General features: G+C 38.0%; 1 protein-coding gene across 3 annotated transcripts in view; it reads left to right on the top strand.

The window, feature by feature from the left end:
• The window catches only part of LOC127501448 (collagen alpha-2(XI) chain-like), a 36,369-nt gene that overhangs the window by 17,296 nt on the left and 6,808 nt on the right, over nt 1-12,265 (top strand). For all 3 annotated transcript variants that reach the window (XM_051873416.1, XM_051873417.1, XM_051873418.1), the window contains 43 exons: nt 2,355-2,408; nt 2,613-2,654; nt 3,019-3,081; nt 3,294-3,368; nt 3,565-3,651; nt 3,765-3,821; nt 3,934-3,987; nt 4,161-4,214; nt 4,465-4,518; nt 4,669-4,722; nt 5,366-5,419; nt 5,616-5,660; nt 5,791-5,844; nt 6,034-6,078; nt 6,265-6,318; nt 6,408-6,452; nt 6,618-6,671; nt 6,862-6,906; nt 7,111-7,164; nt 7,388-7,432; nt 7,566-7,619; nt 7,794-7,901; nt 8,090-8,143; nt 8,259-8,312; nt 8,496-8,540; nt 8,741-8,794; nt 8,901-8,945; nt 9,040-9,093; nt 9,180-9,233; nt 9,321-9,374; nt 9,559-9,756; nt 9,888-9,941; nt 10,301-10,408; nt 10,493-10,600; nt 10,691-10,744; nt 10,834-10,887; nt 11,025-11,132; nt 11,233-11,286; nt 11,436-11,489; nt 11,672-11,725; nt 11,819-11,872; nt 11,987-12,094; nt 12,174-12,227. In XM_051873416.1, the coding sequence (XP_051729376.1) occupies nt 2,355-2,408; nt 2,613-2,654; nt 3,019-3,081; nt 3,294-3,368; nt 3,565-3,651; nt 3,765-3,821; nt 3,934-3,987; nt 4,161-4,214; nt 4,465-4,518; nt 4,669-4,722; nt 5,366-5,419; nt 5,616-5,660; nt 5,791-5,844; nt 6,034-6,078; nt 6,265-6,318; nt 6,408-6,452; nt 6,618-6,671; nt 6,862-6,906; nt 7,111-7,164; nt 7,388-7,432; nt 7,566-7,619; nt 7,794-7,901; nt 8,090-8,143; nt 8,259-8,312; nt 8,496-8,540; nt 8,741-8,794; nt 8,901-8,945; nt 9,040-9,093; nt 9,180-9,233; nt 9,321-9,374; nt 9,559-9,756; nt 9,888-9,941; nt 10,301-10,408; nt 10,493-10,600; nt 10,691-10,744; nt 10,834-10,887; nt 11,025-11,132; nt 11,233-11,286; nt 11,436-11,489; nt 11,672-11,725; nt 11,819-11,872; nt 11,987-12,094; nt 12,174-12,227 (2,727 nt within the window). The remainder of the gene's footprint in view (nt 1-2,354; nt 2,409-2,612; nt 2,655-3,018; nt 3,082-3,293; nt 3,369-3,564; nt 3,652-3,764; nt 3,822-3,933; nt 3,988-4,160; nt 4,215-4,464; nt 4,519-4,668; nt 4,723-5,365; nt 5,420-5,615; nt 5,661-5,790; nt 5,845-6,033; nt 6,079-6,264; nt 6,319-6,407; nt 6,453-6,617; nt 6,672-6,861; nt 6,907-7,110; nt 7,165-7,387; nt 7,433-7,565; nt 7,620-7,793; nt 7,902-8,089; nt 8,144-8,258; nt 8,313-8,495; nt 8,541-8,740; nt 8,795-8,900; nt 8,946-9,039; nt 9,094-9,179; nt 9,234-9,320; nt 9,375-9,558; nt 9,757-9,887; nt 9,942-10,300; nt 10,409-10,492; nt 10,601-10,690; nt 10,745-10,833; nt 10,888-11,024; nt 11,133-11,232; nt 11,287-11,435; nt 11,490-11,671; nt 11,726-11,818; nt 11,873-11,986; nt 12,095-12,173; nt 12,228-12,265) is intronic.

Here is a 12,265-nt window from a genome sequence, read left to right as displayed (position 1 = left end):
GACCAGGGGCCAGTTGCATAAACATAGCCATTATGTATAGACTGTGTCTTAAGAGCTAATATGACCAACTAGCAGTTAGTTAGGGGTAATCAGTCTTACTTTTCAGATTCAAATTAGATCAATATACATTTTTGACTGACTGACTGACTTAAGTTATGAACAGTCTTAAAGAAAAAAATGTGATGACTAACTTTAAGACTAGTCTTAGTTTATGCAACCGGCCCAGCTAAGCACCGGTGCTAGTCTAAGTTCTGTGGCCAGTTGCATAAACATAGCCACTATGTTAAGGACTAGTTTGACCATCTAGCACAGATGTGGCCAATCCTGCTCCTGGAGGGCCACTGTCCTGCAAAGTTTAGCTCCAACCCCAATTAAAGGATTAGTTCACTTTCAAATAAAAATTTCCTGATAATTTACTCACCCCCATGTCATCCAAGATGTCCATGTCCTCCTTTCTTCAGTTGAAAAGAAATAAGGGTCTTATCTAGAGAAAGCATCTCTCATTTTCTAAAAAAAAATAAAAAAATATATACGTTTTAAGCATAAATGCTCATCTTGAACTAGCTCTCTTCTTATTCTTCTCTATTAGAATTTCCGCACAGTGTAGACGCTGCAAAGTGTATTACTGCCCTCCGCAGGTCAGAGTTTGAAATGAATTCTCATATACAATATGCTAGTGCAAGTATGTAACAATTGGGGTGGGGGTGAGTAAATTATCAGGAAATTTTTATTTGAAAGTGAACTAATCCTTTAAACACACCTGAACCAGCTAATCAAGGTCTTAGACATACTAGAAACTTCCAGACAGGTGTGTTGAGGCAAGTTGGAGCTAAACTCTGCAGGACAGTGGCCCTCCAGGACCGAGTTTGGACACCCCATAGACAAGAGCTAATCAGTCTTACTTTTCTGATTCAAATTAGACTGATCTTTTTATGTAAATGACTTTAAAAAGTTAGGACCAGTCTTAAAGAAAAAAAAAATGAGATGACTAACTTTTAAGAATAATCTAAGCAGTTTATGCAACCAGCCACAGGTCTAAGACTTAAGCTCTGTTCCAAAAACCAGGCAGAATTTTAAGGTATCTTGCATTTTTTGCAGAGAATCTTTTTCTTTTGACATGTAAGCTGGCAAATGTGATATTGAGAAATCTGAAATCTGTTTTAAATGTATTTACATTTTATTCAATACTGTAATAGTAAAATTAGTTTGTAATAAACTAATTAAATAATAATGACATTATTTGAGTATTATGATTAATAAAGTATCTCATATTGTTTGCTTAGTAACGTTAGAGTCAATTGCGAATAAAATCTTAACGTCAGTCGCTATATCACTTTATTAGGTTAAGATGCATCCCTTGTCGGAAGTGTTATTTTAGTATTGTTTATATACTATTATAGTATTTATTAATATTTTTAATTTATTTTCATGTTTAATATGAAAGTTTTTAATTTAGTTTTTAGTCATTTAATGTAATTTGCCAAGACAAGATTTCTAAGTTGTTGTTTTTTTTTATTTTGTTTTCATCTAATATTTTTTTATTTCAATTAACCTGTATTTCAATTAACAGAAATGGTTTTTATTGTAGTTAAAAAACAAAAACAAAAACATTGGTAGGCAGTAGACAGCAAGGCAGGGCACTAGATTTTGGAAGAGAACTTTTTTCAAAAAGAGTTAACGTATTTGCAGTCAATGTTTACTTAAGACTAAATCAAATTTGCTTAGAGTAATGGGTTACCAAGTTATGTCTTCAACAGGAAATGGTTCCCCTGTCAGCAAACCTTGTTTATCACAAGATTTGAACACTACTCCTTTGCACAAGATTCCTCTGCAAGTCTGCATAGAGTGCTTAGCTCAGTATAGAGCCATTAGTATTGGTTGACTCAGCTGTTCTCATGCTGATCTGAGACCAGCCTTAATCTCGATCAGCATAGAACAGCAGTATATCTTCTTGGAAGAGCACCACGACTGATTCAGCTTGTCTTCAGCGCCAGAGTATGTATTAATGTGCTGTAGGCTTGTAGATTCTGATCTGCATATACAAAAATAAAAATGTATAGTGGTTACTTCAGACTCTAATATGCAACATTTAGATGGATGGCCTCACAACAGCAGATGAATGGCATTATAAGCCTGGTTGGTCAGCTAAGTATTTACTTGACTTCCTAATAAAATAAATTGTCAGTCAAGGCATGAGTTTCAGTGATTTATGGGCCACATTCATAACCACTCAAGGGTTATAATGTTGGTGGGTGTACAATGCTCAGCTACCACCTGAACATCTTGTACTGTTGGTTTCTTCTTTTTGTATATTGACTGGGCTCTGTTTTGGGTTACATATCTGTTTTCCTCAGGCCTCCGTGCGAGCCCTGAAGGGAGAGAAGGGAGAGCCTGCTGTCCTTGAACCTGTAAGCATCATAATTTCAAAATCGAAACATTAGCCAAAACCATAATGATAAAGGTACAACTACTAAACCTGTTTATACATGTAATTCACCCAGGCCACCAGAGGGTGCTACAGAATACCATTTGATGTATTGCATGTTTAATATTTTTTTCCTAATGTATTATTTCTCTTTAATTTCTTAATTTTATAACTCTCACCCTCACAGGGTATGCTGATTGAAGGGCCACCTGGACCAGAAGGACCAGCAGTATGTTCACTTTTATTATTTTGAGTGAAATTATGATCAATTAGCATTCTCATTCCTTTTTTTAACTGAAGTGCAGATCTTCCTTTCCTACAGCCTTTATATTGTGCATTGCAATTTATTTTTCCTCTTCATATAAGGTGAATTCAGGTTGATTTGGACACTTTTCCCCAGTCATTTCAATGGCGATAAAGTGTCCCAATCAACCTGAATTCACCCTAGTATATAATATTTACTACACAGGTTGGGATATAGGATGTTACTTGATACTACATGCTAGTAAAATGTTATGGTAAAAATTAAGTTTCACAACTGTGGATTGTTTGGATTATAGACTCTTATTTATGCAATTTTCTCTCTGCATTAGGGTCTCCCTGGCCCCGCTGGCCCTCAAGGACCGCCTGGTTCTGTTGGTGATCCTGGTGAGAGGGTGAGTAGATATTTTATTGTGTTTACGCAAATTAGTTTTTTGAGTATACTAATTTGAAACATTTTACATACATTGTGGTGCTCATTGTTTTCAAGTCTTTCCAAGTTCGTGTCAACTCTCCTTGTGAATAAATATATTTAGTGTATTAGGAGTAGAGAGAATGTAGTTATAATTGAAAGCATTTTAATTAATCAAACTGGTTGTTTCTGTAGGGTCCTACTGGTAAGGCTGGTCTACCTGGAGCAGACGGTGTCCCAGGACCTCCAGGAACTTCTGTCATGCTTCCTGTAAGTCTTCTCTCCTCTTTCTTTCTCTCAATGCTCAGTGTTCATAAAGTCATCTCACCACTAGATGTCACCATTATAACATTATGGTTAAGGATGTCGTATATGACTTTATTTCTAAACAGCTCCCCCTCAGCTCCCACATACAAGTTAGTACAAGTTGGTCTTTGATTTGCAAATCTCTTTTCTGTTTTTGCAGTTCCGTTTTGGACAGAGTGGTGGCGACAAAGGGCCTGTTGCCTCCGCACAGGAGGCCCAAGCTCAAGCCATACTGTCTCAGGCTCGGGTTAGTTGCAACTGTCATATAACAATCATTTAACTTTTATTTATTGCTTTTTCACATTGAGGTCTAACTTTATACATCCTAATTTAGAATTAATAGCGTTTTCTTCTGTCTAGATGGCTCTGAAAGGTCCATCAGGGCCAATGGGTTTCACCGGCCGTCCTGGACCTTTGGTAAAAGAACTAAGCAAAAATAAATAAAATTTGTATATGATCTTTGTCAAGTGTGTTATCAGTGTTAATCAGTGTGTTATTTTGTGTTGTCTGTTATCTGGTTCTTAAATAGGGAAACCCTGGAAGTCCTGGCTTAAAGGGAGAAAGTGGGGACCCTGGTCCTCAGGTAAGGCCCTTCATTTGTGTTTCTGTGTTATTATAATTGTTAGTCTTTCTTTCAAGAACATTTGCCAGACATTGAGCCATCCTGAAATGCTCTGACAGTCAGAATGTACACATATCTTGCATAGGAACTAAAGAAAATAGACTTCATCATGCATGCCTATTGTGTTTTTGCAGGGCCCCAGAGGTCCTCAAGGATTGTCTGGTCCTCCTGGTAAACCCGGTCGGAGGGTGAGTCCACTACAGTGTTCTTGGCTAATAAAAAACCAAACCCATAGATTTACATCAACACAGGCCATATCTAGAGATCAGAACATCATAACAACGTTTTTTTTACTCAGGGCAATAAACAACCATCTAGCAACAACCCAGAACACCTTAGAAACCACATAGTCCTGGCAATTGCCACCTAACATCATGATAGCACCACCTGCATTTTTCTTATGAAATGTAAAAATCTATTTGTTTATATATGATGCAGGGTCGTGCTGGTGCTGATGGAGCCAGAGGAATTCCAGGAGAGCCTGGAATTAAGGTTGGATATTTTAACCATTTTTGTTTAAGTTGTGTTCTGTGTGTGATTCATTGTGTTTAGTATCAGCTGTACTTGTCTTCCAACTCTGAAAGGCAGTCGTGTTGGCATTGACTAAATCTTTTGGTTCATGTATGTGCTTTTCTATATTAGGGTGACCGTGGCTTTGATGGCCTTCCTGGTTTGCCTGGTGACAAGGGTTATCGGGTAAGGGCTGAAATTCATTGAAATTCATGAACTTCATTGTAATGTTAATCATAAAATGTAGTGAGCTTTTAAGGCAGCATAAATTATGGCTTCTGTGATACATACAAAGTTCTGTCATGAAACTCTAGATGGCGCAGGCTAAGAGGTCCTTAACTCAACCTGCTTGCAATCATATCATCCTCTATAAGGCACAGCTGATTGGTTCCTGCTGTATGAGTAGACAATGAGCTTGCGTCCTCAACCTTCAAATACTTGGTTAGCATTTGCCTTAGCAGTGCTGCGCACTTTCAGAAACCCTCCACCTTCCCCAGCTCCACCTGTATAGATCTACTACGGGTAATTCATGAATGCTATGTTGTACAGCAGCAGCATATCTTACTTGCTCACAGCAGCGTGTCGTGTATTTACTGGCAGTAGCAGTGCAGCAGATCTATTCCACCAAGACCAAATATATCAACATTGTCATACCCATTACCATGCCAAACACTCCGAGAGTTGTCATGATAGAACTTCTTTTGGCCAAAATTGAATGCATCATCCCATGTGTACACAATAGACAGCAAGGGTTTCACTCAATGGAATTTGAAACATAGCTATAGGATGTATAATATTAACACTTTTTAATTTTTAATGTTTTCTACAGGGTCAAACTGGAGGAATGGGACCCCCAGGACCCCCTGGAGAGGACGGAGAGAGGGTACTTATTTGCAATTTTTTTTTTAACATTTGTGCAGTTAGAGTACATTAACAATAGTGAATATTATGTATGTATGTTGTCTAAACATTCTCTTGATGTTTGTTAATTGAATTTGCCTTATATCTATCATCATCTTCATAAAGCATAAAAAATGAGCTTTGATTTTTTTTAATTGTCCTCTTTCATCAATTTTCAGGGAGATGATGGAGACGTTGGACCAAGAGGTCTTCCCGGCGAACCGGTGAGTGTTTCTGCTTCTCAGACACTGTACACAGATATGACATTGTATATGATGGTATTGGCCTGGATAACTTGAATTTTCTGTGTTTTACTTAAATTTTATTGTATGTTCTTTTTTTCTCATTTTGTAGGGGCCCCGTGGTTTGCTGGGGCCTAAAGGGCCTTCTGGACTTCCTGGTCCACCTGTGAGTATTAATCAAAAGCTACAAATACCACATAAGTGTTAAATCAGGTCTTTTGAGTCAATTTTATAATTACTATGGTTGCACAGCAACTTTAACACACCATTGTAAAATGGAAGATTTGAAAAATAAATATTTGTACATGGATATCCAGATCAATCTTTCATTTCTACATATTATCTCCTTCGCCAGGGTGTTCGTGGAAATGATGGTCCACATGGTCCAAAAGGAAATTTGGTCAGTAAATGGTTCTCTGACTTTACTCTAGATGCACATTCTTGAACAGTTTAAAATTATGTAATAATTGGCATATGTATGTAATAGGATAAATATTCATAATAACAGCAATCATAAAATGTAATAGAAAAAAATTCAACATTAAATATCTGTCCTCATTCTCGTTGTCCTCTTCCCACTTTTAAGGGACCCCAAGGAGAGCCTGGTCCTCCAGGACAGCAGGGGGCTCCAGGAACACAGGTGAATGATAAAGTTTATGACAAATTTAATGACAAGTGTACAAAATCATAGTGAAGTGTATTTAATATTAATGCTTTTCTGTGCAACAGGGAATGCCAGGACCACAGGGTCCTAATGGACCACCAGGAGAGAAAGTGAGTGTTTTTTATGATTTCAATAATTTTTAATGTTTTATGTAATCTTTACCACTTTGAAAAAAGATATGACACACTTACACGTCCAGTCTTATGCTGAAATCATCAATTATGTTTAAAGGAATTTAATGCAATTATACTGCCATTTTGTTTGTCTTCTAACAGGGACCCACAGGAAAGCCAGGTCTACCTGGAATGCCCGGAGCTGACGGTCCTCCTGTAAGTGCTAGATATGATTTTTTTTTTCCCTCTTTGGTGTGTTAATGACTTTCAGTTTATGCGAATTAATAATTTTAGACCAATTGTCAGTTTGCTTAATGTGACAAAACAAAAATGATCATGGAAGACAGTGAAAATGCATGTGATATTACCTGTGGTAATGAATGTTCCTTTCGTGTTTGTCCCACAGGGTCATCCCGGAAAGGAAGGCCCTGGTGGAACCAAAGGAAATCAGGTGAGGACATATAATTTGTTCCACAACTATTTGTATACTTTTTGTATTTGTGCACTTTTTACTGAGTGTAATCAGCAATTACATTAGCCTTCAGTACAGAGATAATATATTAAACTGTCTCACTATATCAAACACTGGGATTCCCACAAATCCCAGTGTGTTCATATTTTGACCTTTATTTTCTTTGTTTATATATATGTTTAGGGTCCTAATGGTCCTCAGGGGTCTATTGGCTATCCTGGCCCTCGGGGAGTGAAGGTAAAATATATATATCTTCTAGCTTTTGTTGTTTTGATCTATTTTAAATGGACATTAAATCATTAAATTGATACGTTTGTCATCCTGTGTCTTTGTCATCTTTATAAGCAATTCTGTCATAGACACTTTTATGTATTGAACTTTGGTAATGGCCATTAGTTGATATTTGCTCTCAGACTCAGAGCAAGATCATAACAGACTGCATATTTTGTGACATTCACAGGGAGCTCAAGGTATCCGTGGACTGAAGGGCCATAAGGGAGAGAAGGTGAGTGTTTTTTGTTAAAAACATTAACGTAAGTCAAATATATAATAATGAAACATTTCAATAAATTGTGACTTGTTTGTGCCAAAAATGCAGGTTCAGTGGTCTGTGATAAATAAAATGTTCTTACTTTCAGGGAGAGGATGGATTCCCTGGAATCAAAGGAGACTTTGGTGTGAAGGGAGAGAGGGTACGTCTTACATATAAATCATCAGTGGATAGAAACTCATCAAGTAGCATGTGATTTAGCACAAATGTAAAATGATGAGGTCTAGAGTTGCTTCAGCTGGCAGGCCAGCATTAGTAGCACTTGATTGTATTGACCAATTTCATCTGCCCACTAAGATTTGTTGTGCACCAACAGGGAGAGGTGGGAGTGCCCGGCCCAAGAGGAGAGGACGGTCCTGAGGGGCCAAAGGGTCGTGTCGGACCCCCTGGCGAAATTGGCCCTATCGGCCTGTTGGGAGAGAAGGTTAGTTTGATTATATAAATTGAGAGGTGATTGCTGATTTTGTTCCGTTATAAATAATTTTAGCTATGTTTTGTATCGTGTTTGGTACTGACAGTAAGGTATAATGAATATAAATGTTATATTAAATTTATAATTTTATACTGTTGGTCTAAAGATGTATTAAATCTTAGTAAATTATGTCATTCCAGGGCAAACTTGGAGTGCCTGGACTTCCTGGCTATCCCGGAAGACAAGGAATAAAGGTAAACAAAAATAATATTGTTTATGATGCATCATGTGTGATATATAACTGTGGATTTCAACAAATATAATGTTTTTTTGTTTTTTTTTAAGTTAATGTAATGCTTGTATTTTTAGGGCTCCCTTGGTTTCCCAGGATTCCCTGGTGCAAATGGCGAGAAGGGCGCAAGAGTAAGATTTTTTTAGACTAAATTAGACTAAAACTCCAGACAAGCAGCATTAGTCACAGGGATGTCAATGCGACATCTGCATTTGAGGTCAAAGTTGAATAGTTTACAATTAATAATTGAAATAGTTCCACATATTTTTAAAAATAACTGACTAAAATTCAGAATTGATTTTTTTTCTTTCCAGGGTTTGATCGGAAAACCTGGACCAAGAGGACTAAGAGGGCCGACAGTAAGGGCCTGTTTTAATTCATCCTCTCATTGCTTATCTTATCCTGTTCCTCTTTATTAAACACGTTTTGTGCTTTCATTTGATTTGAGATGTTTGCTGTAGATTAAACTTGCTGTTGTTAGATTTGATCAAGCAGATGACTGATTTCATATCAGTTCACTTGTAAAGCAATGCCTAAAGATTTATTTATATTTATTCAGGGTCCCAGAGGGCAAAGGGGACCCCGTGGGTCAACAGGAAAACCAGGTGCTAAGGTATGAATGCCATTTTAATGAAATTATTCTCAAAAAATGATTAAATTTTTTCATTGCCAACAACTGTAGATTATGTGTACATAACCAATTCATTCTGATGTTTTAGGGCGGATCAGGCAGTGATGGGCCTCCTGGACCACCTGGAGAGAGAGTATGTTTATTTAAAATTTTATTGTATTTATTTAAACCAGCTTAGATTTTTTAGTTTATCTTTATTTTATTTTTAATGTTTCCGCATTTTTCAGGGACTAACTGGACCTCAAGGTGCAAATGGATTCCCTGGGCCAAAGGGACCTCCTGTAAGTTACAGTTTATAAGTTGGATCTGATGCTTGCAACTTAAGTTTTTGTCTATTTTTTATTGATATGTTGATTGATTTTTGAAGGGACCTCCAGGGAAAGATGGACTGCCTGGACACCCTGGACAGAGAGGCGAAGTTGTACGTATCTTTTGTTTCATTCACTGAGATCAAGGTGAGATTAAATGTGCAGCAACATTTATTTTTCCATTTTCATTGCATTCATAGGGTTTCCAAGGCAAAGTTGGACCACCTGGGCCACCAGGAGTGGTTGGACCACAGGTGAGTTTTATAATTTCATTAGAGGTAGAAGTTTTATGGTAGAGACTTCCATATTGCTTCTTCGAAGGTAGAGTCAATATGGATTTCTTCTCTGACAAATTCCTCAAAGATTAATAAATCTTTAAAATCAATTGAGAAATGTATTGAACTATGCAAGCTTTACTCAAATCTAGTTCTTGTTTAGGGTCCCTCTGGTGAGACTGGTCAAATGGGTGAGCGTGGCCACCCAGGACCCCCAGGACCACCCGGTGAGCAAGGCCTTCCTGGACCCTCTGGTAAAGAGGGAACCAAAGGAGATCCCGGTCCCCCTGGCGGCCCCGGTAAAGACGGACCCCCTGGACTGAGAGGATTCCCAGGAGAAAGAGGACTGCCAGGAACTCCGGTAATAAGACCTGCTCATTCTTACCAGTGAATTTTAGATTGTAAAACCTTTTCTGTATGTGTTTGATCACTTTAAACTGCACATAAATGTTTTATATATAATAACTGAGCTCTACCTGTGTGCTTCCATAGGGCACTGGAGGACTGAAAGGAAGTGAAGGCCCTGCTGGACCACCTGGACCTGCTGTATGTTGCTCATATTAAGCATATCATCAAAATATCATAATGTTCATTAAATTCTATAGTGACTCATGAATGTCTCATATTTCAACACAATCAACTTCAATCAACTTATTTAAATCAGCATAAAAGTACAAATACATTATGTATTACAAAAACATTATGTATTATCTGTGTTTTCAATTGTGCTTCACAAATATTTACAATTTATATATATTTTTTAATATAAAAGTAATTTGTTAATTTTTTTTGCATTACAAGAAATTAAGTGCTTAATTGTTATGTCACAATGAAGAACATATTATTTTACCATTTTTGAGGAATTATGAAATGTTTGTATTTCAACAAATTGAATTTCTATGCAGGGATCATCTGGGGAGAGAGGAAGTGCTGGCACTGCAGGTCCTGTCGGCCCACCTGGGCGACCTGGACCTCAAGGACCCCCTGGAGCTGCAGGAGAAAAAGGAGTGCCAGTAAGTGTCTACTGTAAGTTTGCACCATATCTCTAATACAATTTTATTTATAGGCACGTCACACAAGATCATCCTGTTTTACAGGGAGAGAAAGGTCCAATTGGTCCAGCTGGTCGCGACGGCATCCAAGGCCCAGTTGGTCTCCCCGGCCCTGCTGGACCTCCAGGTACTGCTGGAGAGGATGGAGACAAGGTCAGTGACCTCTTCGTATCTTGATCTCTATGCATCACTTTCAATTGGATGTTCTTGTCAAATATGAATTCTGCATTGTTCTTTGTATAGGGTGAGGTTGGAGAACCAGGACAAAAGGGAGCTAAAGGATCCAAAGGAGAACATGTTAGTAAATTAGATTTCACTTAAAACAACAAACCCTTGTTTTGGTGAGCATAATATCAATCTATAATCAATTATTTGCATATTTACAGGGTCCTCCTGGTCCACCTGGGACAATGGGTCCCGTTGGACAGCCTGGTGCAGCTGTAAGTGTGAAAGGAATATCATTAAAATCATTTCAGACAATTTCATGCACCATTCATAGTTAGTCAAAAGGTTTGTATGGGCTTTATAACAAGTTGTTGTGATCAACCCCATGTCAAATCTCTTCATCTCTACTCAGGGTGCTGATGGTGAGACAGGTGCGAGAGGTCAGCAGGGACCGTTTGGTGCTAAGGGAGATGAAGGGACAAGAGGATTCCCTGGACCTCCAGGCCCCATTGGACTGCAGGTACTCTATACAGATTGTGTTTTATTCACTCTTACCAATTATATTCTATATACAGGATATTTTAGTTATAATTTATACTTACTTAATTCATGTTCATTAGGGTTTGCCAGGCCCAGCTGGAGAAAAGGGAGAGACAGGAGATGTTGGACCATTGGTGAGTCTTTGATTTTTTTTTATTTGAAGGGAGTTAAAGAAATCAAAAGGTGCAATTGTTATGTTTTATGCAACCTATGATCTTCTAGTGTTTTAAATCGCGATTAGAATTAATGTATTTCCTAATCCTTTCTGGTTGTATTACTGTAGGGTCCTCCTGGTCCCCCAGGACCACGTGGTCCAGCTGGTCCTAATGGTGCTGACGTAAGTAACTTAATTTTGCATTATAAATAATAAATTACAAATTATAACCATTCATTATTATATGGTTAATAATCACTATGTAGTAACTCTCTGGAATACTTGATTCAATCATGGCAATTCTGTGGTCAGTTAATTTTGTATAATGGCATTATTTTGGTTCATGCATATTGTTCGTTTTGCAGGGTCCCCAAGGTCCTCCAGGAGGTTTGGGTAATCCAGGTCCCATAGGAGAGAAGGCAAGTATAGGAGAATTTAATTTTTTGCATGGATGACGACTATATGATTGTTCTGATTGATGGCACTTGACATCTTTTCATTTGTATTGACAGGGTGAGCCTGGTGAATCTGGACCACCTGGTGTTGGTGGAGAGCCAGGAAAAATGGTGATCATTTTTTTGTCATTCTCTGAACCTGTCAAAAATACTTACATTTATATTTATTCACTTAGTAGATGTAATCAGAGCTAACATTTTGTTGGTGCTCTTGTCCAATGACAGGGCCCGAGAGGAGAGCGTGGTGAGAAGGGAGAGGCTGGGCAGCCTGGCACCCCTGGTCCTGCTGGTGGAAAAGGACCCACTGGAGATGATGGACCCAAAGGAAACCCTGTATGTATTAAACATGATAAACAAGAACTAGGTCTATCTGTGACTGTGACTATCAGCAGCTGATATTTGTATTTTTAAGGGTCCTGTTGGTTTCCCTGGTGATCCTGGCCCCCCTGGTGAAGTTGGACCACGAGTAAGTAGAGCTATTGTGATTTATATACTTATATATGA

This window comes from Ctenopharyngodon idella, chromosome 19 (genome assembly GCF_019924925.1).
Source record: "Ctenopharyngodon idella isolate HZGC_01 chromosome 19, HZGC01, whole genome shotgun sequence".
In the NCBI taxonomy this organism is placed as follows: Eukaryota; Metazoa; Chordata; class Actinopteri; order Cypriniformes; family Xenocyprididae; genus Ctenopharyngodon; species Ctenopharyngodon idella.
This window is presented reverse-complemented; position numbering and strand designations above follow the sequence as displayed.